The sequence below is a fragment of the Megascapheus bottae genome, chromosome 7, assembly GCF_031878675.1.
Source record: "Megascapheus bottae isolate mThoBot1 chromosome 7, mThoBot2.hap1, whole genome shotgun sequence".
Classification (NCBI taxonomy): domain Eukaryota; kingdom Metazoa; phylum Chordata; class Mammalia; order Rodentia; family Geomyidae; genus Megascapheus; species Megascapheus bottae.
The window spans coordinates 51,300,942-51,328,386 of NC_143515.1; the positions used below are offsets into that span (position 1 = coordinate 51,300,942).

The window sequence follows — 27,445 nt, forward strand, 5'->3', positions numbered from 1 at the left end:
AAGACCAAATCTAAACAACACGGACTGTGGCGAAAATCCTGCCATCCTCTGTAACTGGTTGTGATTGCTTTAAGTTAAATGGGGACAGCAGCTCACAAACCTTTCTCAAAGCCTTCATATAGGCAGCAGCCTTCTTCTTGTACTGCAGCATGCATTCCGCAGAGAGAGGACTAATGAAGCCACTCACCGCCCTGGGCCCGTAGCTCAGGGAAGTGATAAAGTAATCCACATTGTTGCCGAAGAAAGATGCAATCTAAACACAGTATGACAAAAAAAAAAGAAAAAGCAAAGGGTGTTCTCCAAAGGTAATCTAAAAAATATATACCCAAGTTTTCAGAGCTGTTTAGAACCTGAAACTGAAAGTGAAATTTCAATACCTGCCTAAAAACATGTGTTTACCTATAATACCATGGCAAAAAATTTTTTTAAGGGCAGCAGCATAAATATGGAGACCAGAGTTCTGAACTGTCCTTTTCTAGACTGTTCTGTTCTTGAAAGCCAAGACGGATTCTGATTTACTCTGAAGCATTTCCATGAGCTTTCATAAGCTATTTATGTGATAAACTTCTGCAATGATGCCCAATACCCATGTTTGTACTTAGCCATTCCATTTACATTTAACGTTGAGTATTTCACATTTCAATAGAAGACATGATATAAACATCTAGAATTGGTCATTTCTACCCAAAATTAATTCTCTATATCTCAACTTGTTAAATATAAACATAATAGATAAAAGACCAAGATTTCAGTAGATTGTCATTTGTAGATTGAGCATCTGTTAAATCTATGTACATGGCTGTAAAAATCCATAACTATAATTTTTCTGAACCATGATTATAAATCTACAATGTTAGATGAAGTGGTGATGTAAATAAAAATATCTGCTTAGATGATCTAGCCAGAAAAGTAAGCCTTTTATATATTAAAGATTCTGAGTGTTACAATTACAGGTGTGTATCACAGATTATATTTTTCATTTATGTTTTATATGACATCAAATAAAAGTTTATGTTAGATAGTGCTCAAAGAAAAGAGCTATTCTAAAAATTGTGAACCAAGGCCAGGCACCAGTGGCTCATTCCTGTAGTGTTAGGCACTCAGGAGGCTGAGATCTGAGGATCATGGTTCAAAGCCAGCCTGGGCAGAAAATTCTGTAAGACTCTTATCTCAAAAAAAAAAAAAAAGCCTGAAGTAGAACTGTGGCTCAAGTGATAGAGTGCTAGCCTTGAGCAAGCAAAAGAAGCTCAGTTACACTACCTAGGCCTGAGTACAAGCCCCAGGACTGTCTTAAGCTAAGCTGGGCACTGGTGGCTCATGCCTGTAATCCTAGCTATTCAGGAGGCTGAGATCTGAGGATCACAATTCAAAGCCAGCCCGGGCACTAAAGTCTATTAAAGTCTGTGGGACTCTTATCTCCAATTAACAAGAAAACCAGAAGTGGCACTGTGGCTCAAGTGGCAAAGTGACAGTCTTGAGCTGAAGAGCTCAGGGACAGTGCTCAGGCTCAGAGTTCAAGCCCCCTCCCCCTCCCCCACCAAAAAAAAATCTTAGGCTATTGTTTTCTTGTGAATAACAAGAATATCATCCTTATCTGCATACAGTTCGTGGCACCACATTATGAGATTTATGTCTTCTTTCAACTATTTTTACTTTTTCCAAACTTTCTAGTATATGCTATGTCTTCTTGCTGTTAAATTATAAACTATCAAATTTAGTTTAATCAAAGCATATTAGCTAAGTATGAAGCTGTTGCTAACAGTTCAATATTTAATTAGTCAAAAATACATATATGAGCCAGGAATGTGGTCTAGCAGCAGAGTGCTTGCCTAGCATGCACAAAGCCCTGGGTTCAATTCCTTGATACTACATACACAGAAAAAGCCGTAAGTAGTGCTGTGGCTCAGGCAGTAGAGTGCTAACCTTGAGAAAGCTCAAGGACAGTACCCAAGCCTTGAGTTCAAGCCCCAGAACTGGCTATGCATCTATATTTATAAAAATTCCAAAGTGAATATAAGGTATACTTCCACAGAGCAATGTACTAAAATTTAAAAGAAAGCAAAGTGAAAATAAACTACAAGTATGTAGGTATACCAAAAAGGCAGCAAGTATAGCAACTCCTATAAAATACCAATATTCTCCTAAGTGAACAAATGTTATTCCTAAGAAGCTTTTGGTAGACTGTTCTTTAAGAAGGTAGAAAGGAGGTAGTGGTCTTACTGATCGATGAGTGCACAAAACCTAAAGATAACATGTGTTAATTATGGCCTAACACTACAGCAAATGGGTCACTAAGACCTGTCCAAGTTCTAGTGATAGTTGAACAGTGAAGATCTAGCATGAATTATGATCATTTTGATTGGCTTAAATTATTTGAAAATGTTACAATGATGGTCAACCTATCAGATAGAAAAATAATGTACAAATACACATACAGAAATGAGTATTTCCTTGAGACCTTACATTAAGATACTGAAATAAACATGCTAAGATTGTTGGAAATATAGTGGTATGGCTTTTCTACACCAAGGAGATCTAAAAGAAACTAGTTTAAGGGGGTGATAAAAGTGTGACTGTGGGTGTGTTACCTCTGCAGAATAATAACACATAGGATCAAAGGACGGGTAAGGAACCACTCAATCAGCTTATAATAATAAAGTGATTAACGACCCATATGGTCATTGCCTAGTACTCAAGGATAAATGAAAGATACATATGGACACCACTTTAAAAGGGATTATTGTTATCATTATTATTTTTTTTTTTGGTCAGTCTTGGGACTTGAGCTCTAGGGCTGGGCATTGTCTGTGAGCATTTCAGCTCAAGGCTACTGCTCTACTCCTTGAGCCACACAGCCACTTCCGGTTTTTTCATGGTTAATTGGAGATAAGAGTCTCATGGACTTTAGTGACTTCAGGGCCAGCACTGATTATAACCAGACCCTCAGCTCTCGGCCTCCTGAGTAGCTAGGATTATAGGTGTGAGCCGCTCTGCCTGGCTCAAAGGGGATTATTAAGTTACAAAATCACAGAGGCAGGATCATTCCAAGTGTTACCAGAAAAAGAAAATAGAGGGGGATAAAACACCTCAAAATATTAAGAGGTTATATTGAACTGCTTTTCTTCTTTTTATTACTTATCTTCTCATTACTTTCCATGACATAAGCAAGGATCTATCTTGAGACCATGTGGAATCCTCAAATCATCCAATCTTATGCTGAAATATAATAGTGAGTGATCTGCTCACCTGTCACAAATCTACCAGTTTGAAAAACTGAGTAGATGATTCTACCTAAAGATGAAAACAATTAAAAACGTACTTCCTAAGGAAGAGGAAAGGAGAGATCACATTATTTTACAAACATGGAAAACTTTTTCTCCACAATTCTTAGACAGACCAAGTTTACTATTTTTTAAAAGGAACATACTTAAGAACTGAATTTAAAGTCAAGACAAGCCAGAGAATAAATACCTTTCCTGCTCCATTTGTTAATGCCACGATTGATGACAAGATACAGTCATTAGTTATTATCAGCTTCTGCGTTGCTGTTGGAAGTTCATGCTCTATTGTAGCTTTTTGGCTATAATGTTTGGAAATATCTATAAAAAAAACAATGACATCAAAGCTTACTACTTGTATACACTATACATATAGTATGTGTGTGTGTATATATATATATATATATACACATATAGTATGTGTGTGTGTGTGTGTGTGTTGCATATAGATGACCAGGCCATTCCTCATATCTATTCTTACAAATTTATAAAGTAAATATGACAAAGAACAGCCCCAAGTACAAGGTGGAAATAATAGGAAGTGAGAACCTTCTAGCACTTTCACCACAGCCATCTGCCAGTGGGTCTGAGTCTTTCTCATTTGAGGATTGGGTGATAGGGCCCTCAGAAGGCAATAAGCTGAGATGAAGGCTGAATCCCAACGTCATAGGTATGTGCCAGTTTACAAGCAGGTTCCAGACCCTTCTTATGCTTTATACAAAACAATCTTAAACTTAAAAAAAAAAAGAAGCATTTTCTGTGAAATTAGTCACTAACTGTGAATTAAACATCACAAAGAATCATCTAGACACTTGGACTATTTCCAATACTGGTAGCAATTGCTCTTACTATTCTCCTTCCTGTACCCCAACAATTTCCAAAATAAAGAGAGGCAAAGAGGTGGGGGAATAGAGAAGAAATACAGAGCTATGTGTTATTTTGGTGAGGACTCCAAATCACACTCTAACAAAGAAGTATATGAAATGCCTCGAGCTGGGCGCAGTGGCTCAGGCCTGTAATCCTAGCTACTCAGGAGGATGAGATCTGAGGATCAAGGTTCAAAGCCAGCCCAGGCACAAAAGGACCTGAGACTCTTATCTCCAATAAACCTCTAAAAAACAGGGCAATGGGGTTTGGCTCAAGGGTAGGGCAGTAGCCTTGAGCTGAAGAGCTCAGGAACAATGCCCAGGCCCAGGGGTCGGGTGGTAGCATTGAGCTGAAGAGTTCAGGGACAGTGCCCAGGCCAAATTCAAGCTCCATTCCCACAAAAAAAAAAGTATATACATATATATATATATATATATATATATATCCCTTTGAAAGACTGTATTCTTAGCAGCAAAAAAGCAATTACAAACTGATCGAGGTTTAATATAAAGATTTCCATCACTCAGGATGGTGAAAAAAGTGTATTCATTCTGGGAATGCTAGCTAGCCTGGCTTCTTCGATCCCTTCATGCTAATACTCTAACAAGGGTAAAGGATTTTGCTAAGTGCCTCAGAATGGCGAGTCTTTACATACCTGCCCATAATCAGCGATCCGAGTTTCTGGCTGAGGTCCTGTGCATGAGGATTTCTCCTCAGCACTCTGTTTACTTTCAGAAATGAAGCAGACGAGGAAAGCAGAAGGCAGAGGCTGTGTAATTCCACATCACTCAAATGCTACTGAGCCTTTTTTGGGTCTATAACCCTTGGCAGTATTTGTTCAAAACTTAATATGTAGGACTCAGAGAGGAAGTTTCAAGTTTATTTACATTTTTTTCAAGGCTCACCTTTCATGATATCATGAAATCCATGCAAAGCAGCACCAACATTGGTTAAGACAGAACTATAGTTGGTCCGAAGGAGTCCATCTGGCTCTGTACCTAGGAAACCAAAGTCACACACCTAAGCACTGTCCTGCAAAGTGAACCTCCCTCCTCCTCCCTCTATTTTGGGGAAGAACGTTTACCTATAGCATGTTGGAAACAAAGGTTTTTACACCTTTTGCAGAAACATTCCTATGTAATAATAACAAACTCAGGCACATCTAATGTAGACATTTGTATTGGTGAAGAATCCAAACAACTTGGCAAAGCAGGAATAGGTCTTTTTAGAATGAAAGCCTCATGAATTATCAACTCATTATCAGATAAACAATTTCCCATTTTTTCATTCCCTAAGCCTATGAGTACACTAACAGCACTACTATCTAGCACCATTATCCAGACATCATGAGGCCCTAGGTCTTTCCTAACAGTATGAGGGCTCTGCATAGCTGCTCCCCAGCAAATGGTGACCATTAGAAGAGAAAAATAATCATGCGAACTTTCTAGAAATGCTTATACAGTTAAAAAATAAATATTTATTCCAGAATACTTGTTACAGCAGGTCTGGAGCATACAAACCAAGACTTTTTTCTTCCCCTACCAGCTCAATGAAACAGAAATCCCACTCCCAACAAGACAAGCAGAGGATTCCCCTCCACCTCTCAGCCCTAGGATACATTTTTCATTTTGTTCCCAGCTAAGTTCTGTGTAACACAGGCCAAAAGGTAAGGAGGAGGTCCCTTCTTTCATCTATCCCTCACACCAGAGATGGAGGCTCTACCTTGATCATATGCTGCTTAGACTATCTGGGCCCTACACACCCTTGCCTCAGCTTCTCAATATGAGTTTTGTATTGAAAGTAGCAGACCAAGAAGACTGGATGATGTTTCCCCTCTCCTCCCATCAAACACTTAGCTCCTACTAGGAGGCTTCACTCAGAGAGAAATGTAGCAACACCAAACCCATGTCTCAGAGAGTAAGTGCCAGAGAGGCAACTCCAAAGCAAGAGCTCTGAGTCTCTTTGCACAGGAACTGACTTCACTTGCAATACTATGTGGAGAACTTAAAGCTTGTGGCTCTCAAAAAAATAAACAGAGTCTGTGGTAAAAGCACAGGGGAAACTGACCCATTCATTAGAGATAGAAATTAAGACTACAGGCTAGCATGCCACTGAGAAGCAGCAAACAAAAAAACTACAAGCCCTCCTGAGATCAGAACAAATCATGCTTCAAACACTAGAAACAAGAGCCAGGAGTGTGGCTTAGTGGTAGAGTGCTTGCCTAGCATGCACGAAGCCCTGAGTTCAATTCCTTGGTACCACATACGCAGAAAAAGCTGGAAGTAGTGCTATGGCTCAAATAGAAGAGTACTAGCCTAGAAAAAGCTCAATGACAGTGCTCAGGCCCTGAGTTCAGTCCCCAGGACTTCGGGGAAAGGCAAAACAAAACAAAACACTAGAAGCCATGCATGTTGGTGCAAGCCTGTCATCCCAGTGTTTCTGAGGCTGAGGCAGGAAGATAAGTTTGAGACCAGCTAGGCTATATGGTAAGATCTTCAACAAAACAAAAGGGGGAAAAAACAAAGGCATCAGGCACTCAAGGCTCATGCTGCAATCCTAGCTATTTAGGAGGATCAAGTCTGATAATCTCTGTTTAAACAAGTGAGGGCAGAAAAGTTTGAGAGACTCTTATGAAGAAAGGATAAGTGATAGAGAAAAAAAGCAAGCTCAGGGACAGTGCCCAGACCCTAACTTTAAGCACCAGGACTGGCACAAAGGAAGATGGGGAAAGAAGGAGACAAAAGGAAATAATATTTAATGCATCATAAATGTTAAATATTTTACATTATTAACAATCACAGAAATAACTCCATTTCATAAATGGCAGCATAGAAGCATAGAAAAGTAGCGTTTTGCCCAAGGGCAATGTTTAAACTCACAATCTTCTGACTCCACCACATCTATACTCTTCTCATTCTACCAAGCTACCCACCCCTGCCCCCCTTCCAGAGTCTTATACTTCAAGCTGAGTCATGAGCACTTACTTGGCAAGGCAAGAAGAGCCACATAAGTCTGCAGCTTCTCAAACACAGCTGTCATCTTCTTCATGTCCTGGGACAACTCTAGATTCCTAGCTCTTAATGCAGATGTGCAAAGAGACGATTCACATTCTTCTTCTAAACTAGGAATAGGCAGATTTTTTTAAAGTAAGTATCTGAATGACTTTGAGTTAGCAATTAGAAGCCATTTAATGTCTCAAACATCTATATCCAAGGACAGATTTTACCAAAAAAGAAATTTGATCTTATTTCCTTTTGTTGTTGTTGTTTTTGCATACACAGAACTACTTGCTGCAAATGCTAATGGAGCAACAGAGGACTAAATGAAGGAAAAGACAGAAGTCATACACCTAACCAGTTGCCAGTAGATCATGGCTGTATTCCTAGCTGCTTCAGGAGATTGCTATCTGAGGATCATGGTTTGAACCAGCCTGGGAAGAAAGTCCGTGAGACTCTCATCTCCAGTTAACTGCCAAAAAGCCAGAAGTACAGCTATGGCTCAAGTGGTAGAACACTACCACTTGACACAAAAGCTTGAAGGCCTGAGTTCAAATCCTAGGACTGGTGCATGCGCACACGCACACACTCGCACGTGTACGCGTACGTACACACACACACACACACACACACACACACACATACAGAACAACCAAGTAAAAAAATTTACATAAAACTACAAAAGTACCAGCCTTGGTCATGTAATCCCAAAACTCTGGCAGCTGAGAAGCAGAAGGATTGTGAGTTAAGACCAGCCTGCACTACAAAGCAAGACACTGTTTCAAGAACACCAAAACAAATAATCCTAATTATGACCATGTCCATCCCTCTCTCTTACCACTTTTACATTACTTACAGCAGATAGTTCAGTCAATTCTGAGCCTGCTTGCCACTAGTAACAAGTAAACTTGTCAATTTAACTGATAAAGTTAATGCCCCCAAGTTATCTAAAAACATGAACTAGTGAAAGAGGGCTGAAAATATGTTGTAAAACATTCAACAACAAAAACCTTAGATCAAGAAAGGATTTATGCCTATACCAGTGGTGCAACTCACGCCTATAATCCTAGCTACTCAGGAAGTTGAGATCTGAGGACCTGGTCAAAGCTAGCCCAGGCAGGAGAGTCCATGAGACTCAGAAAAAGTGGAAATGGCATTGCGGCTCAAGTGACTGAGCACTAGCTGTGAGCTCAGAGAAGCTCAGGCACAAAGCCCAGGCCACGAGTTCAAACCACAGGAAAAAAAAAAAAGGATAATCATATAAAAATAAAATGAGAGCCAGGAGTTTGGCCTAATGATAGAGTGCTTGCCTAGCATGCATGACAACCCAGGTTCAATTCCTTGGTTCCACATACATAGAAAAAGCTAGAAGTGGTGCTGTGTCTCAAGCAGTGTGTGTTAGCCTTGAGAAAGACCAAGGACAGTGCTCAGGCCTGAAGTTCAAGCCACAGGAATGGCTAATTAATTAATTAATGTACAACCATACCAAGCTGTATCAAATAACATTTTTTTCTTTTGTTCTTTTTTTTAGCCCAGGCTGGCTTTGAACTCAAGATCTTCCCCTACCTCAGCCTCAAGGTATTTTTATAAGGGGAATGTGCCTTCGTGCGTGGTTTGCAATACACTTTTCTTTTTCTTTGCTAATACCAACATGTAAACTGAGGACTTTCCACTCACTCATCAGTCCTACAATCCTGGCACTATACTAACTTGAGATATACCTCCAGCCCAGTTTTTTGGAGTCTCAAGGACTTTTCTCCCAAGCTGGCTTCAAATCTCAATTCTCCAGGTCCTACCCTCCTGAGAAGCCAGAATTTCAGACATGAGCCACCAGTGCCTGGCTTGTAAGGCTTCTTAAACAGAATCTTCTTAACTATAAGCCAAACCATAAAAGTTTATTCAATATTAATGTTAAATTTAGACAATTTTCAAAAAATACTGAATATTAAGCTATAACATATAAGGGTCTAAATGAAATTAAAATCATCACTATTAAAGTCATAATTTTCTATTCCTAAAGTCCTCTATATGCACAAGTTACAGAATTTGGTTAAATACCTTGCTATGCAGTAAATAGAAAATAAGATGTTGCTTAAAGCATAATTTTTAAATGTTACAATTTTATATTTTCAATATTTATAAGGAGCTAAACCTATGTTCCAATTTACTGTCCTTTTTTTAACCTAAAGATTTAGTTGAAATAGGAAGCTTAGTTATTTTACATCAAAAATAACAAAGCTTCATCATAAAAATTTCCAGAGACATATATTATTTTTGTTTCCTTTCTACAAATACTTAAGGCAGAATATTAAAGTTACTAAGTGTCAAAATGAGAGCCATACATTTTCTATAATTTTTAAAAATCACCAATAATAAAAATAAGAACATGCTATTTCAAAGCCACCTAAACTGCTAGGCACCAGTGGCTCATACCTATAATCCCAGCTACTCAGTAGACTGAGAAGTGAAGATGAAGGCTTGAAACCAGCCAGGGTAGAAAAGTCTATAAGACTCATCCCCAGTTAACTATCAAAAACCCAGAAACAGAGCTGTAGCTCCAGTAATAAAGTGCCAACCTAGAGCCAAAAGGCTAAAGGATATGATCTGAGTTTAAGGCCTAGTACTGGCACAAAAAAAAAAAAAACAATATATATTCATTTCAGTAGCTATGTCATAAATGATTACTGAAGATCCCAATTCACACCATTACATGGCTGTTACATCATCATAGAATAGCACTACTGAAGACTACTGCTGACAGACAACTCCATTCTCCAACATGCTTTTCCTTGTGCACACAAGTCCTCATGGGCTGTGCCACAGTGGGTCAGGCAGATCACAAGAGGCATGGGTCCTGTTTGATCAACTGCAGAGCAAGTCAGATTCCAACAGTTCCCCAAGCTCCCTGGTCTTCAGGGGAATACCTTTTTAACTGATAAGGAAGAATCTTCCTAAGGAAACATACGTAGGAGGTTAGATGCTCTGAAAAAGTTTTCATTTTCACAGTTGTCTCCTGGAAAAGAAAAAACAACATCAAAGTTAAAAGTGCTACTGGACCAAAGGAGCTCCCCACTTCCAGACATAGACAAGGAAGAAAATTACCAGGACGGTCACAGTGTCCTCAGTAATACTTTCAAATAAATGCAGCATTCCTTCCTCAAGGGGACGGACATAGGAAGCATTTTCATGAAGGTATTGTGAGAACTAAATTGGAGAAAACAAATTGTGAATTTATTCACTGGAAAATATATATCAACACACTTGCAAGTGGAGTTATAAGAATAATTTCTTTTGAAAGTTTTCGGTGAAATTTGGTTTTTCCCCATATACTCCCTTCTGATGAGTCCCAAGTAATATCCCCATTCCTCACCCCAGTCCAAATCAATGAAGCAGAAGAGTGACACCGTGAGCAACCAGGCATTGGAGGAAATAGACTGGTTGACAGCAGTGGCAGACTAGTGTCCTTACACACACACACACACACACACACACACACACACACACACACACACACAAAGTTGATTTCACACTATATACTTCATATTTAAAAAAAATACAAGCTAAAAAGCCTGGTGCTGGTGGCCCACAGCTATAGGATTCTAGCCACTTAGGAGGTTGAAATTGGCAGAATCATGGTTCAAGATGAATGGAGTCCCAGTGACATCTTCAGTGAAGCCTTCTGAGAAATTACAAACCAAAAATTCTATAGTTACTCTGTTCCTGAATTTTAACAGAAACTATGTGAAGTAACAAATTATGATTTTTTAAGCCACTATGTTTAGGGAGCAACATATTTCATAGTGATAAATAATATACTCATTATTATTTATTCTACCTCTTCAATTGGAAGAGATTTTGCAAAACAAGCTTTTTTAGAATTAGCTGAGAAAAAAAAAGGATAGAGAGGAGAAAAATCTATCAAGTCAAAGAAAAGCATGTGGACTAAAGAAAAAGGAATCAGAAAGTCTAAGAACTCCTCGTTTAAACCTCAAGGTCTCAGTTGACATTGCTCTGGAATCTCAACTGGATGTGAGATTTCACTCATAATCCACATCCCTAAAGGCAGAACAAATGTCAGCTATACTTATAACACATTATTTTGATATCCAATGGTGAAAGGGCAGCAACTACAAACAAGAAGAAAGAAAAAAAATCTACCAAGTTAACCTTTTCAACAATAAGATGGCACTTTTCATTACGTCATCCCTGGTCAAAACACTGCAAAGGCCTAAAGGACAGTGAAGATCTATCCTTGGTCTGTCCTCAGGCTCATGCCTATAAGGTCTGAGGATGGTGATTCAAAGCCAGCCCAGGAAGAAAAGTGGCAGAAAAGTTGGTAAGATTTTTCTAACTACAAAAAAAAAAAAAAATAGAAGCAGAACTGTGGCTTGAATGGTAAAATGCTGACCTTGAGCAAAAGAGGTCAAGGAGAGTACCCCAAACCCTGAGTTCAAGCCCCAGTATCAGCATAAAAAAATGGTTGTTCATCATTACCCCTTTGTCATGTCTCTCCTCACACCATCATGCCTTCCTGCTGTATGAATTTGCTCACATCTATTTCTCTTCTCTCCTTCTATTCAAAGTGTTCTCATTCTGGAAGGCCAGCTCAAATTCCCAAAGAATCCTTTTCTTGACATCAAAGGCTTTTATCTCCCCTCCCTAACGATCCCATTCCAATCACTAGCCACTCACTAGCTCACTAACATTGAAGTCTTTTTTTTGGTCAGTCCTGGGTCTTGAACTCAGGGCCTGGGCACTATCCTTGGGCTTTTCTCAAGGCTAGCACTCTACCACTTAAGCCACAGCACCACTTCCAGCATTTTCTTTGTATGTGGTACCAAGGAATCGAGACCAGGGCTTCATGCAGGCTAGGCAAGCACTCTACCCCTAGACCATGCTCCAGGATCTGACACTGAAGTCTTTTAGCAGGTTCCCTAGTATTTAATTTCTTAAGGAACTCTATTTTTGTCCGGCATTGTTTCGAGAGCAAAGCCATAACTAGTAACAGGCTTTCCATGTGCTCCACAGAAGTGATTTGAAAATAAATAATTCCCTATTTGTTTTCCCTACTTGTTTAAGGCAGGAAGAAATAGTCTGGGTTAAATTTACCTTCTGATTCAATGGCGATATAGTATCTATGGCAGAATCAACAGGAAAAATCTGAATTCTCTGTTCTGTATAGGTATGGAAGTTCAGAAGAGCTGTCACAAGATCTTGAACAAAAGCCAGGGCCTGCCCAGCAATATCTCGCATCTTCAGCTTTAAATGAAAAGTATACAAAGTCAACTATCAATATCAAATTATTATTTGAAAACTTTATTAAGTCTGCTTTTAGAGAAAAATATTTGGTGTCTAGTATGAATATTTCCTGGTTTAAATTCATTTGCTCTCATTGAACTTTTTAATTCTCCTTTCTAAATGAATTAAAAGGCCACTAGCTTTGGAAAATATATGTGTTCCATCTAAACTAGAACACAGAAGATTTACTAATGTAAAAGAAAAGTACAGCTCAGGAACAGAGAGCAGGGCTCCAGAATACTTGATTAATATAAGTGAGGCCAAAAGAAAGAAAGTAGCTGGGTACTGGTGGCTCACACCTGTGACTACTCAGGAGGCTGTGATCTGAGGATCATGGTTCAAAGCCAATGCAGGCATGAAAAGCCATAGACTCGTATCTCCAATTAACCACCAGAAAACCAGAAGTGGTGCTGTGGCTCAAGTGGCAGATTGCTAGCCTTGAGCTGAAGAGTTCAGAGACAGCACCCAAGCCCAGAGTTCAAGCCCAAAATGGACAAGAATGGGGTGGGGGAGGGGGGAGAAGGGAGGGAGGGAAGGAAAGAGAGAGTGCAACAAAGAGAAACAGAGAAAAAGAGAAAGAGGAGAAAGAGAGGAAAAAGAGGAGGAAAGAAAGAAAAAAGAGAGGGAAGGAAGGGAGGAAGGAAAGAAGGGAGGGAGAAAATCAAGGGTCAAAAAATTAAGGCATGCTATAATTTAATTTTAATGTTAACAGACAAAGGAGACAATGAAAGTCAGTATTATTTATGAATGTACAAAGAAACGTTATACCATTTTTTAAAAAATGAGCCAGAAAAAAAAACAGACAAGAAAGGAAGGCATCGATTAGCACATGAATCCTTATTTCTGGAGCACACATGGCTGAACACCAGAACATATACTTCCTTCTTTACCTGATGCCGTCTATTGTGCAGCGGGACATTGAGTGCATTGTACTGATTATACTCTACAAAACAAAAAGGAGGCACATTAATCTCTCACTTCACATGCACAGAAAAACAGCTGATCTGCAAAGTAACACATGTTCTGCAGCAAAGCCAGCTTTGCATGAGAATTCAAAACACCAATGACATAGTCACAGTGTAAACAGAATCTATAAATGGAATTAGTGTTTCCACATATAAAGTAATACTTATATAATTTTTTAACTTCAGGATTAAAAAGACAACCTAATGTACATGCTTCCAGTTGTAAGAAATCTTTCAAATACTTTTTCAGGGCTTATCAAGATTACTCAGAAGGTTCATGATGTTATTGCTGTCATCTGTCGTTCTCCTTGAGTGATTGTCATCCAGTTGTTTATAATACTCCAAAAATACCAGTTTCCAAAACATGACAATGTTGGGAAATTTATCACTGTCTGCTGCTACCAGTGATCCTATCCTAACTGTCCTAGCCTAGTTTTACTGTCTTTCTCACAATCCTTCCCCTCCAGGCTTGAGTCTCTCTCTCATCAACCTCTGATGGCTTGCTAACACTAGGCCTCACCCTTCCTGAACACCCTTCATCTCAGTGACCACCTCTCCTCACTACTTCAGGTCTTTCACAGCTCCCATCCAGGCGCTCTGGAAGAATAATCTGAGCCAAATCCTCATTGTGATCATCCCTGTATGGTTCTCATCAGTGCTCTCTGATTAGAAAGCCACTGCTATAACCTGGCTAGGTGAGCCTAACTCAATTCCCATCCTTCAATACATGACTTCCATCAGCCCTCCTGGAGCCCTGCCTCTGCCTCCACCCCAGCCTGGCCTATCATTTCAACCATGCTTTTTGCTCACATAAACCCAGAACAAGGTCTGATATAAAGCATTCCACCTCTCTTCAGGGGAGCTTTGACTCTACTTAACAACCCAGGATTCATTTCTATGTCCCTATCATACCTCCTAGGATATCTATTCCAAATCTCTTCTCAGAAGAAGAAGAAAAAATGGCAAACAGATACATGAGGAACAATCCTGGCCATAAAAGAAATGCAAATCAAAACAACTTTGAGATTCTTATTCTTGTTAGATTGGCCAAATCAAGAATGTACTTTTGCTACCTCCTCCTTTACACATGGACTGAGCCTCTGACAAAGTGAGCTAAAACAAACCTCCTTTTTTCTTCTTTTTTTTTTGCCAGTCTCAGGGCTTGAACTCAGGGCCTGAACACTATCCTTGGGCTTTTTCTTCAAAGCTAGTGCTCTTCCACTTGAGCCACACCACAATTTCCAGCTCTTCTGTGTATGTGGTACTGAGGAATCACACTCATGTCTTAGTGCATGCTAGGCAAGCACTCTACCACTAGGCCAAACTCCTAGCCCCCAAACCTTTTAAGTTGATTACCTCAAGTATTTTTATCATAGTGATGAAAAACTAACATAACCTTTTTTTTTCTTTTTCTGGTGATGGTCCTAGCGGTTGAACTCAGGATGTTCAGATGTTGTCTCTTAGTTTGTGTGTTCTACTACTAGAGCCACAGCTTTTCTGGTGGTTAACTGGATAAGGGTCTCAGACTTTACTGCCCCTGCTGGCTTCGAACCATAATCCTCAGATCTCAAGCCTCTTGAGTAGGCAGAAGTGCTGGTGGCAACTGGCCACCAGTACCTGGCTCTAACATACCTTTTATTTGTGTCAATTGCCACCATCTTCCTCCTTGCCTCCCTGACAGGACCAAGCTGTTCTTTTCCTTCCACAAAACCATCGGCACCGCCCTGCCAGTCACGTCTGCAGCCTCCATGTTGGCTCACCAGAACTGTCATCACAAAAGCCCCAGTCTCTTCCCTCTCACTTTAAGGCAATCTATGTTTTATAGGTAGACAAACCTTGTCAGTACACAAATCTCATCTCCCTAGCTAAGAAACCTCTCAGACAACCTGAGTACCCTGTGAATGAAATCCTCAATCTTTAAGATACAGTCCTCCCCTCCCCTCTGCAGAACTAACCTGTCACTGCTCTCCATATCCCATGCACCCCAGACAGCTGTCAATCTTTACTTCTGCTCCTAAGCCAATGGTAGCAGCTTCATCCCACCTATAATTCCCTTCATGCAATTCCTTGGCTCTTTTCTCTCCTCTCTGCCCAATAAAACTTGCTCATGCACACCAGCCTGATTCAAAACATGCTCCTCTGAGAAGGCTTCCTCAGTCACTCATTAGAGTAAGTGATTCTTTATGACACCAGACAGTCTGTACTGTCCACACAGACACTTCTGTATCTATCTCAGCTCTACTAGACTGTGAATTCCTTGAGGGTAGAGATCCTTACCTGATAAAATGTTCAGTTCTTATGCTACAAACCCATGTTGGCACTTGGTAAATGATCTGTAAATATTTTGGGACTGAAAGTAGTAACACACACGAGATGTGATGTGACAAGGACCTGTAACTAAGTGACAATTAGTACTAGAAAAGGAAAACTCCAAAAGAGAGTTAAAAGGAGTTATAAGAACCTGAAGGAGCTGGGTGCTGCTGGCTCATGCCTGTAATGCTGGCTACTCAGGAGGTTGAGATCTGAGAATCACAGTTCAAAGCCAGCCAGGGCAGAGAAGTCTGTGAGACTCTTATCTCCAATGAACTACTCAGAAAAAGGCAGAAGTGGAACTATGGCTTAAGTGGTGGACCACTAGCCTTCAGTGCAAACAGGCTCAAGGACAGTGCTCAGGCCAAGTTCAAGCCCCATGACCAAAAAAGAACCAGAAGAATGACACAAGAATTAAAGGGAAGATGAAAATCTAAGATTTCAAATTCAGGAAATTAAAGGTATATAATATGGTTTCCATTGATGCAGTAGGTAGAGAATGGTGCTGTTTTTAAGGGGGATCTTAGGTTTCTGAGACAACAATGACCTGTGCACTGATTTTAGAATTAGATTAAACTACTTTTTTCCTGGGGTTTCATCGGTCTTTTTCTCCTTCTGCTTAGGTCTTTCCTAAGAAAAATTTAGGGGAAGTAAAAATCAAGTTCAATCATGCAGTTGTAGAAAAAGCAAATGTTTATTAATTCAAAGAAGTTTCAAAATCTAAACAACTAAATATTTTCTTTGCTTTCAAGGTTTTGTCTGAATTCTTGTCTAAAGATTACAAATCTGGAAGCTATTACATAGGTTAAGTGTCTTCATTTTTTTGAAAAGGACTTTTTTGTTGCTCCTGAGAACATAACTGGCCTGACCACTCCCAAGATGAACAAGAAGCAGAATTTACCAGCTTCCTGTCACTAGGCTCTCCCCCATCAAGAACCACTCTGCTTACACAAATATTCAACTAATTTATGTGAAGGATTTTTATCTTAATTCTAATTATAGACAAAAAAATGCATTTGTATTTCTTCCAAGATGACTAGCTTTGGAGTAGTTACATGACCATTTGAAATCTCCCTATGAAATATGAAGGCCAAAGCTAACGAAGAAAACAAAAAGAAAGCAACCCTCAGTTGGGTCAATTTCGTGCTTTTGTTTTGTTTTGCTGCCAAGGAAATTAGAGATCATATGCCTACCACAAACAGATTCAGAGTTGGAAATAATATAAAATGGTATCAAATACCTACTTGTATCATTAAAAGGAACTTTTTCATTGATGATTGATAAGGATTCTTCTAATCTACCTGACAAATCTTCATGGAGATGCTTTAACTGTAATTGACTGAAAGAGAAAAGATACAAAACCATATTACAAGTAATCAGGGAATCATCACTGGTTACCTCCATGGCTGGAGACACAATGCTGACAGCTGATAAGTGATGAAGAGAAGCTATAACCCTAACTACTATAATCCTAACTACTTAGGAGGCTGAGATCTGAGGATCCTGGTTCATGGCTAGCCCAAGCAGAAAAGTCTGTAAAATTCATCTCAACAATTAACTACCAAAAAGTAAGAAGTGGAAATGTAGTTCAAATGGGAGAGTACCTTGAGCAAAAAGGCTCAGGGACAGAATCCAGCCCTGAGTTTAAGTCCCAGATCAGCTCACATGCCAAAATAAAGATAAAGAGAAATATTACATCTGCATTCTTAAACACCTAAGGGTCCTGAAGGAAGGACTGTATCACACCTCAGTATGTTATACAATTCTAAATTTCCATCCCCAAGCACAAATTTTATTATCATACAAGTAAATACTTATTCAAATATCACTGTAAAAGGACTCTTTTTCTGTAATTATTACATCAGAGGGTTGCGGGGGTTTGTCACCATTTAAAAGCTGCCAGTTTCTGTTCTGGTTCAATTATCAGAACAAAGTATGCATCAAAATCATGCATTTACTTCTACCAATGTAATGAATTGAAGTAAATTCACTTGATCAATTCTATTAAAATCTCAAGTATTATGAAGGCCTTAAAATATGTTATGTAATCATGTTGGGTGAAACAATTCAAGACCAAAGGAACAGAAGGCGCATGGTATCCTTAATATGTGACTATTAGATCCAAACAGTACAAGAACGAGGACTCAATATTTGCATACCCAATGCTATGGACATGGTATTGGAAATATAAACAGAACTACATAGACATAAAAACCTATGACTCTAGGGGCCGGGAGTTTGGCCTAGTGGTAGAATGCTTGCCTGGCATGCACGAAGACCTGGGTTCAATTCCTCGGTACCACATACATAGAAAAAAGCTGGAAATGGTGCTGAAGCTCAAGTGGTAGAGCTTCTAGCCTTGAGAAAGTCCAAGGATAGTGCTCAAGCCCAGGACTGGCAACAACAACAACAAAAAAAAACCCTATGACTCTATAGATATAATATTTTATTTCATAAATTAATATGAATCTATGATATACAAACCCTTAGCCTAATTTTTATTATGTTCTAAAAACTAAGTGCCAGTGATTGTATATAGAGATTCCCTTCTTAAACACTTGTTTGTTAAACATGTCATTTGAAATATGATGTAAAAATCAATGTTAATAAATTCTTTAATAAAAAATATGTTATGTACCACAAATGTATCACTTTAATGTGCCTTATTAGGCAACTATTTTAAAATTTAGACATCTCTAAATTATAAAACATCTATTTTATTCAAAATATACCAGAAAAATGCCGGCACAAAAATTACTGTCCACATTCCAGACTTCTCCTTGGGGGAGTCTGGAACAGAGAGTACCCAGTCTTCAGTATGAGAGCCCCAGGACATGCCTGCCTATCATGCTCAAAACACCTGCCAGCTGCAAGGAATGCATAAGCCATTCAAGAATACTGAAGCCTGGGGGCCAGCAGTTTGGCCTAGTGGTAGAGTGCTTGCCTAGCATGCATGAAAACCCAGGTTCGATTCCGGAAGTGGTGCTGAGGCTCAAGTGGTAGAGCTCTGTCCTTGAGAAAGTCCAAGGACAGTGCTCAGGCCCTGAGCTCAAGCCCAGGACTGGCAAAAAAAAAAAAAAAAAAATACTGAAGCCAATGAATGTAACTGCAACCCCTCTGTACATCACCCCAACAATAAAATAAAAATAAAATTTTTTAAAAATTATAAAAAAAGAATATTGAGGCCAAGCCAAGTGCCAGGTGGCTCCTGACGATACTAGCTACTTGAGGCTGTGATCTAAGGATCATAGTTCAAAGCCAGTCTAAGCAGACAAATGTAAGAGAGTCTGCAATTAGCCAGCAGGAAGTTGAAAAGTGTGGTTCAAGTGGTACTGTGAGGAAAAAAAAGAAAAGGCCGGTGACAGCAAGCACCCTCAGTTCAAGTCCCCATTCAGGATATATTACACACACACACACACCCGCTAAAGTCCCAGAGGATACGGGAAGACCCTGTTGATTCCCTATCCCCATCTCCTCATTCAAATGTGACGCAGAGGAGCAGCTGAAAATAAAAACTCAGGTTCTCTAAATCCAAAGTGTACAAGAGCGAGGACTCAATAACTGCATACCCAAAGCTATGGACATGGTAATGGAAATACAAACATAACTATATAGACAAAAAAACCTATGACTCTATAATCATATTTTATTTCATAAATTGATAGGTTTCTATGACATACAAACCGTTAGCCTAATTTTGATTAAGTTCTAAATACTAAGTCCCAGAGAATGTAATTAGAGATTCCCTCCTTGAACAACTGTTGTTAAACTTGTCATTTAAAATATGATGTAAACATAAGCCATATAATTAACGATTGTTGTTCTAAAAAAAAAAAAAACTCAGGTTCTCACTTCAGGGCCCTTGGAATTTGTTTCCACATACCATTCCTCTGTTCGAAGTCGGCACTCCTTGGCTTCCTTTTCTAGAGTTTGAGATTTTACCTAAATTTTAGAATAAAAAAAGAAAAGCAGACAGTTTAAGCTACAAGTAGAAGCATACTTGAGAAACATGCAGACCACAAGCTACCTGAAACAACTAAGTCTATGCTTCACAGAACACATGGACAACTTTTAAAGGCCTGAGCTAATTTTTACCATGCTCTCACAAGCAGTGGGGCTTACTTCTAGCTTTGCCTTGTCATTCTGCAGTTTCTCAATGGTTTCCATATACTTCCTTGTTAGGCCATCAACCACAGCTTGGTGCTGGGCTGCTTCTGTCTCCAGAGCAGACAGGCGACTCCTCAGCTCTGCTTCCACATGCTTGTGTTGCTCATCAGCTTCAAAAAACTGAAAAGGAAAGACCATTTTTTTTTTCCTCTTCTCATGAAGCAATACATATAAATAAGAAAGCCTACACCAGTGACTATTCACTGAGTAATATCTATATGGCTCTGTGTGTTCTGTGCAGACCCATAGGTATTAGTTTATCAGAGGATATACTATTGCTATCCCTCCTTTGCACATGCAGAAACTGAAGCCTGAAAGGTTATAACTTAGGTCTCACAGTAAAGATGAGACTGAAACCCAGGAAGCCTATTCTAAAACTGCACCTCTTTTCCTTTAATTGCACGAGTTCCTACTTCAATTTTTTTGAAACATACAGAATCCAATTGAGGTGCTGCTGCTAAGAGGGAAAGTTCCATCTCTTAATGAGAGTCTGAGTCTAAGAATTACAGGCTGGACATGATGGCTCATGCTTATAATTCCAATTTCTCCAGTGGCAGATATCAGGAAGAACATCATCAGGACCAATCTAGGCTAAAAGGGAAAAGAAAAATGAGAGGAAAGGAAGGTAGAGAGAAAGAAGAAAAGAAACGTAAAGAAGAGGGAAAGAAAATGATATTAACATTTGTGCTTGAAAGACTGTGGGAGACGTGAAAAACCTATACAGAGAAAAAAAATACTATTTAAACTACTTTTTTTTCTACTTCTCATCATATGATCCACTTTTACATCACATAGAAAATAGATTTTTGTCACCTGTATATGCAACCGTTCATTCTCTTCTATCTTCTTTTGTAGATCTTCATCAAAGACACTCTTCTGCTCTTGACTCAACTGAGAAGATTCTCCACTTTTCTGATGGAAAGAACAAGTTATGTCCACATAACTTTCATCCTTTAGAGATACATCCTAAGGTACACAGATTCTCTATCACCTTAGTAGCTTGTCTCTTCTATGTGTTCACCATTCTCAAACAATCCTGCAAAAGGTACACGGTCCATCATTTAACTTTTCCTATGGGACACAACTGTAACTGCAGATAGTACGAAGGGCAAGAAAACTTAAAAGAGAGAGAAAAGAATATATAAGATCATTATTCATTTCAGAGAAATTCAGAGGTAGTTCTATTGGGAGACAGAAGAGACCCAGAAGGCTAGGGACATAAATACATTCATAAACATCATTTTAATGTGATCTTTAGGTTTAGAAAAAGTTTTAACAATTCTACAAGTATGACTTATAAAACTCCTTTAAGAAATATTATAAGTTATGTAACAAATATCATGTAACCCTTTTACTAATTACAATAAAAAAAGGAAAAAAAAGAAATATTATAAGTTATGTAACAGTATTCAAAGGTAAGTTTATTAAGAAACTCACATCAATTTCTAATTTTTTTAAATGTAAGTTTGTAAAAAAAAAAAACTATACTAAAAACATTAGGAAAAAAACTCAAGATGGGGCTGGGAGTTTGGCCTAGTGGTATAGTGCTTGCCTAGCATGCACGAAGACCCGGGTTCAATTCCTCAGTACCCCATATACATAGCAAAAAGCCAGAAGTGGTGCTGAGGCTCAAGTGGTAGAGTGCTAGCCTTGAGAAAGTCCAAGGGCAGTGCTCAAGCCCTGAGCCCAAGCCTAGGACTGGCAAAGAAAAAAAAAAAAAAAAAAAAAAAAAACCTCAAGATAATGAAAATCCTCTCCCTTAGTTTTTTTTTACTAGTATTAACATCTACTGAGAACAACAGCACTATTTCAAATCTAATCATGAACAACTTTTTCATGTAATATGCAAGTATTAAAGAGAAAATCTAACAATGAGAATGTGTTTAGACATTCGTCACCACCTTCTGCCTTCTTTGTATCATCACTCATCATTTAAAATGAAGTCACCTACTCTGATCCAATATCAAATCTGCAATTAAAAAGCCCTATACAAAATGGAAAAGCGGAAAAGCTCTATAAAAACCAAAAACTATTAAATATCTGTCAGGTCTGGAACACAACAGATGCCACTGAATATCATACTCGGGCCCTTAGTGGTTCCAAATTTGGAAGCTTTAATTAAAACTAATGCACAAGTGCTCCACACACATCTCGGTTACACCAAGGGGACAGTTTCAGTCTGGTGTGCCTGAGTGGAGTCTAGATGGCCATTTCCTCCCCAAAGATTTCAGAATTCTTGGGGCATACATATGTATTGTGATAAATTCCTGTACAGCTCTAATACTATACCCTCTCTGTTCTCCTTTCCTTGAATACTGGCTCCCCACAGGATCCTTCTGTGCAGGGAAATGAGTATGGGAAAAGTGTTAACATACTATGTGATAAACACATCCTAGCACTTTCATATGGTTTAGTCCATTTAATCCTCACAACCCTGAAAGTCTACTTTGTTGATGGAGAAACTGATATAGCCAACTACTAAATGACCTATGTGTTTGCTGCTAATAAATTCTTTACAACAGCCTTCTGTATAAAAGTGTCCCTAATGTTTACTTACCACATATTTATATCAGATGCCTGTTTTCTAGACCCTATGTCCAGCTAGGCCTTCAGTTTAAACCAGTGCCTTCATTGCCTGCCCAATCATACCAGCTTCCCATTATGGGACCTACCTACCTTGTTTTTCTTGCCCCGAGGTTCACTCAGCGCTAGCTCATCTTGCAGTAGTTCTACCCTCTTGGCAAGCTGAAGATTTCTAAATGTCAAACTGTCCATTTCCTGTTGCAATTTCCTCAGTGACTGATCCCTCATTTTTAGTTGTTCCTGTATTCAAGTGAGTGTTTGAGATTCAGAATTAATTAAAACCAAGATGTTCATTTCACCAAAATATAATCAAGACCTCTTGCTTCAGGGAATTCAAGTTGAGTGTTTAAGCATTTCAGTTTTTACTTTTTTTTTTTTTGCCAGTCCTGGGCTGGAGCTCAGGGCCTGAGCACTGTCCTTGGACTTTCTCAAGGCTAGAGCTCTACCACTTGAGCCTCAGCACCACTGCCGGCTTTTTTCTATGTATGTGGTACCGAGGAATTGAACCCAGGTCTTCATGCATGCTAGGCAAGCACTTTAACCACTAGGCCAAACTCCCGGCCCCCTTACTTTTTTTTTTTTAACTTTGTTTTCATGACAAAAATCATCTATGGGCCAAACTAAGTAAATTTAAAACTAAATAGAAAAGAGCAGAGACAAAGTCTGGAGCTACAAATTTATAAATCTAAATGTTTTAAGAAAGCCCCAGACTCACTAATGTGACAAACAAAAATAAGTTTGTATTTCCTTTTTTTTTTCTGTAAATCCTCTCAGAGCTTAAATCAGTTAAGGAGCTCCTAGCTCCCATTCTCTGTGTGCCAGAGGGGAGCATTGCTTGCCCCTTCATTTTAACTTGTTTTACTACTAGCAAAGATTTGCTCTTTTTTTTATTAAAAGATTTTAACACTGATTTTTTTAACAACATATTTCAAATGTCAAGTTTAACAAGTATTCAAGAAGGGAATCTCTATATGCAATCACTGGCACATAAATTTAAGAACATAATTAAAATTAAGCTGGGAGTTTGTATGTGATAGATACATATCAATCTATATAACATTTTGTCTATAGAGTATGTATCCCATCACAGATTTTTATGTCTATGTAGTTATATTTATATCTCCAATATCATGTCAATGACCTTGAGTACCCGAATATTGAATCATCGATTTTGTACTGTTTGGATCTAATATCCATATATCAAGGAGACCATGTGCCTTTTGTTCCTTTGATCTTGGCTTATCTCACTCAACATGATTTGCTCTAGTTTCATCCACTTCCCACTTTATCTTGTCTGGTGGTTATGTAGAATTCCATTGTATATATGTACCACATTTTTTGTATCCATTCATCTGCAGTGGAGCATCTTGCTATCCCTCTTTAAAAAAAAAAAAAAAAAAAGAAAAGAAAAATAGCTGGCCAGGAGTTTGGCCTACTGATAAGAATGCTTGCCTACCATGCACGAAGACCTGGGTTCGATTCCTCGGCATCACATACATAGAAAAGGCCAGAAATGGTACTATGTCTCAAGTGGCAGAGCTCCAGCCTTGAGAAAGCTCAAGGATAGTGCTCAGGTTTTGAGTTCAAGCCCTGACAGGGGCAAAAAAAATAGCCTCAACAAAATCTCCCCACTGGAGTGCAAACTCTTTCAACCACTATGGAAAGCAGTGTGGCAGTGCCTCAAAAGGCTAAACATAGAACTCCCCTATGACCCAGCAATTCCACTACCTGGCATTTACCCAACCACCCAGAAACAAGGACATACTAAATCCACTAGCACAACAATGTTCATTGCAGCACTATTCACCATAGCAAAGATATGGAACCAACCTAGAGGTCCCTCAGTTGATGAGTGGATCAACAAGTTGTGGTATTTGTATACAATGGAATTCTATGCTGCTGTCAGAAAGAATGACATCGCCCCATTTGTTAGGAAATGGAAAGACAGAAAAAATCATATTAAGTGAAGTAAGCCAGACTCAAAGGAACTTAGGCTCAATGGTTTCCCTCATTCGTCATAATCAGTAGAAACCTTGGGCTCTACTAGCAGAGATCTGCAATAGAGCAAAATCTGGATACATAAGGCCATATAATGTGAAGCTAATTGAAAGGACCTCCAGGATATTGAAACAAAAGCCATATAGTGAATGATTGTTGTCCTTAATGTACTATTTGTCTCTCATCTCCTTTGCTGTCCCTTGGTTATCTCATATTGGTATAGTATCTCACTTTGTTATCTGATATATTGAATTTATTTGTATTTGGATATTTGAAATTTGATAGGGAAGGGGGGAAAACCAAGACGGGTAGGGGATGTGGGGGGGGGAGGGAAATGGGTACCAAGACATGTGAAAGGGTATCAATGTATGTGAATTAATGCACCTTCTATCTGGCAAATATCATGTAACCCTTTTACTAATTACAATAAAAAAAATAGAAAAAAAAAAAGGAAAAAAAAAAATCTCCCCACTGCCCAGCCCCTGCGAAACCTAACCAAACTAAGGACTTCATGCATATTAGACTAGTATTCTATCACTGAGCTAGATCCCCAGCTCAAAATGAAGTCTTTTCAATGTTTATCTTCACTTTAACTATTCTGATATGTCAAAGATAAAAACCAATATCATCCTAACACAAAAAATATTTTCAGGCTGGGCATTTGGCCTACTGGTAAAAATGCTTGCCTAGCATGAGGAAAGACCCAGATTCAATTCCTCAGTACTACATACACAGGAAAAAAGAAAAAAGCCAAAAATGGTGCTGTGGCTCAAGTGGTAGAGCTCAAGCCTTGAGAAAAAAAGCCCAAGGACAGTGCTCAAGCCCTGAGTACAAACCCCAGGGCTGGCTGAAAAAAAGAAAAAAAATCAGATGCTCTTATTCACCAATTCACTTTAAAACTAGACGATAATTATTTATTTATTTATTTTTTTGCCAGTCTCAGGCTAAGCTGAGGGCCCGAACACTGTCCTTGGACTTTCTTAAGGCTAGAGCTCTATCACTTGAGTCTCAGCACCACTTCCAGCTTTTTTCTATGTATGTGGTACCAAGGAATCAAACCCTAGTCTTCATGCATGGTAGGCAAGCACTCTACCACTAGGCCAAACTCCCAGCCAACTTCTATATGTTTAAGAATACTTTTAGGTCAGGAGTGTGGACTAGTGGAAGAGTGCTTGCCTAGGCCAAACTCCCGGCCTGGATGAATTTTTTAAAAATGTAGAATCTGAATACTTTCTGATATTTTGTACTGTTAATACCACAATGGGTTAAGAAATGGAAAAGTTAAAAGAGAAATACTGAGTTTCATAACATTTTTAAAAGATAAATAATAAAACAAAAGATAAATACTTAGAAAATACTATTCTATTTTTCTGTGACATCCTGATGACTCTGTTTTCACTGACAAGGAGATAAGATGGCCATATACTACTATATGCTTGCATTTTTTTTTTGCCAGTCCTGGGGCTTGAACTCAGGGCCTGAGCACTCTCCTTGGGTTTTCTCAAGGCTAGAGCTTTACCACTTGAGCCACAGCACCATTTCCGACTTTTTATTTCTATGTATGTGGTACTTAAGAATCAAACCCAGGCCTTCATGCGTGCTAGGTAAGCACTCTACCACTAGGTCAAACTCCCAGCCGACTTCTATATGTTTAAGAACTACTTTTAGGTCAGGAGTGTGGACTAGTGGTAGAGTGCTTGCCTAGCAAGCACAAAGCCCCTGGTACCACATATATAGAAAAAGCCAGAAGTGGTACTTTGTCTCAAGGGGTAGAGAGTACTAGATTTGAGCTGAAGAGCTCAGGGACAGAACCCAGGCCCAGAGTTCAAATTTCACTACTCTCTCTCTAGAGAGAGAGACAGAGACAAAGACAGAGACAGAGAGAGAGAGAGAGAGACAGAGACAGGGTGAACTAGAAATGTGATAAAGTTCAGTGGTAATGCACTTGCTTAGCAAGTATGAGACCCTGGGTTCAATCCTCAGTACTGAAAAAGACAAAACAGGGGCCGGGAGTGTGGCCTAGTGGTAGAGTGCTTGCCAAGCATGCACGAAGACCCGGGTTCGATTCCTTGGTACCACATACATAGAAAAGAGCTGGAAGTGATGCTGTGGCCCAAGGACAATGCTCAGGCCCTGGGTTCAAGCCTAGGACTGGCTAAAAAAAAAAAAAAAAAGACAAAACAATAAAGTAAAAAAAAAAACTAAGCTAAAAAGCTAAGAGATGAAATGTTTAATAAACCAATGTTTTAGTTATGACAAAACAACCTAAATCCACAGCTAGTGTCATTACATTGACATTATCTGAATGGTGATAACAGGGATAAAGAACAGAAAAATGTACTCCTGTTAAGTAGGCATATTTTTTTCTCTGTTGTTTGTTTATTAAGTTCTTATGGTTCACTTTAAATTCAAATGTAAACTTTGGTCCAATCACACACTTCAAATTAAAGAAAGTGAAATCACTGAAGAGTTACTTCCCAGAAAGTTACTTCTATAGTAACATAATACCCTCACTGAAAGAATTGTCAGTGGTACTATAATTATAATGACTACTGTAAAGAATTAATAAAAAAAAAGAAATTTCTTTTCATTGTCATAATTTATCACCAGTTGACTGAAACTCCAACTCTACCAGCTAATCAGTCACTTCAGAAGAATTCTATCCTAATTCCTCTCACAATTCTGCAAAGGGAATGATAATGTTATCACCTCCGGAGCTACTGTGAAAAAGCCTGGCACACAGCAAGTAAAAGGACATGTATCAGGGTCAGAGCTACCGGAGTGTGCCACCGGGATACACCAGTGGTTGAAGAGCTTCTCCAGAAAGACACTAGAGAAAAAAAAAATCTTAATCCCATATGTCTAACAAGAAGAGAAATAGAGAACAAATGGAGAGAGGGAAACAGTACATTTTACTGATACTTGGCCAAAAAGAAATCTATATCCTGGATTTAATTTATCTACTTAAAAGCATAACTAAGTA

General features: G+C 38.9%; 1 protein-coding gene across 3 annotated transcripts in view; it reads right to left on the bottom strand.

Annotated features, from left to right (window-relative positions):
* Positions 1 to 27,445, bottom strand: part of Ppp1r21 (protein phosphatase 1 regulatory subunit 21) — a 63,206-nt gene that overhangs the window by 21,838 nt on the left and 13,923 nt on the right. For all 3 annotated transcript variants that reach the window (XM_090336977.1, XM_090336975.1, XM_090336976.1), the window contains exons 3-15: positions 22,558 to 22,704; positions 20,695 to 20,793; positions 19,837 to 20,001; positions 19,598 to 19,656; positions 16,959 to 17,053; positions 13,330 to 13,382; positions 12,251 to 12,400; positions 10,244 to 10,345; positions 10,066 to 10,154; positions 7,130 to 7,266; positions 5,051 to 5,143; positions 3,472 to 3,599; positions 101 to 253 (exon numbers count right to left, since the gene is read on the bottom strand). In XM_090336977.1, the coding sequence (XP_090193103.1) occupies positions 101 to 253; positions 3,472 to 3,599; positions 5,051 to 5,143; positions 7,130 to 7,266; positions 10,066 to 10,154; positions 10,244 to 10,345; positions 12,251 to 12,400; positions 13,330 to 13,382; positions 16,959 to 17,053; positions 19,598 to 19,656; positions 19,837 to 20,001; positions 20,695 to 20,793; positions 22,558 to 22,704 (1,470 nt within the window). The remainder of the gene's footprint in view (positions 1 to 100; positions 254 to 3,471; positions 3,600 to 5,050; positions 5,144 to 7,129; positions 7,267 to 10,065; positions 10,155 to 10,243; positions 10,346 to 12,250; positions 12,401 to 13,329; positions 13,383 to 16,958; positions 17,054 to 19,597; positions 19,657 to 19,836; positions 20,002 to 20,694; positions 20,794 to 22,557; positions 22,705 to 27,445) is intronic.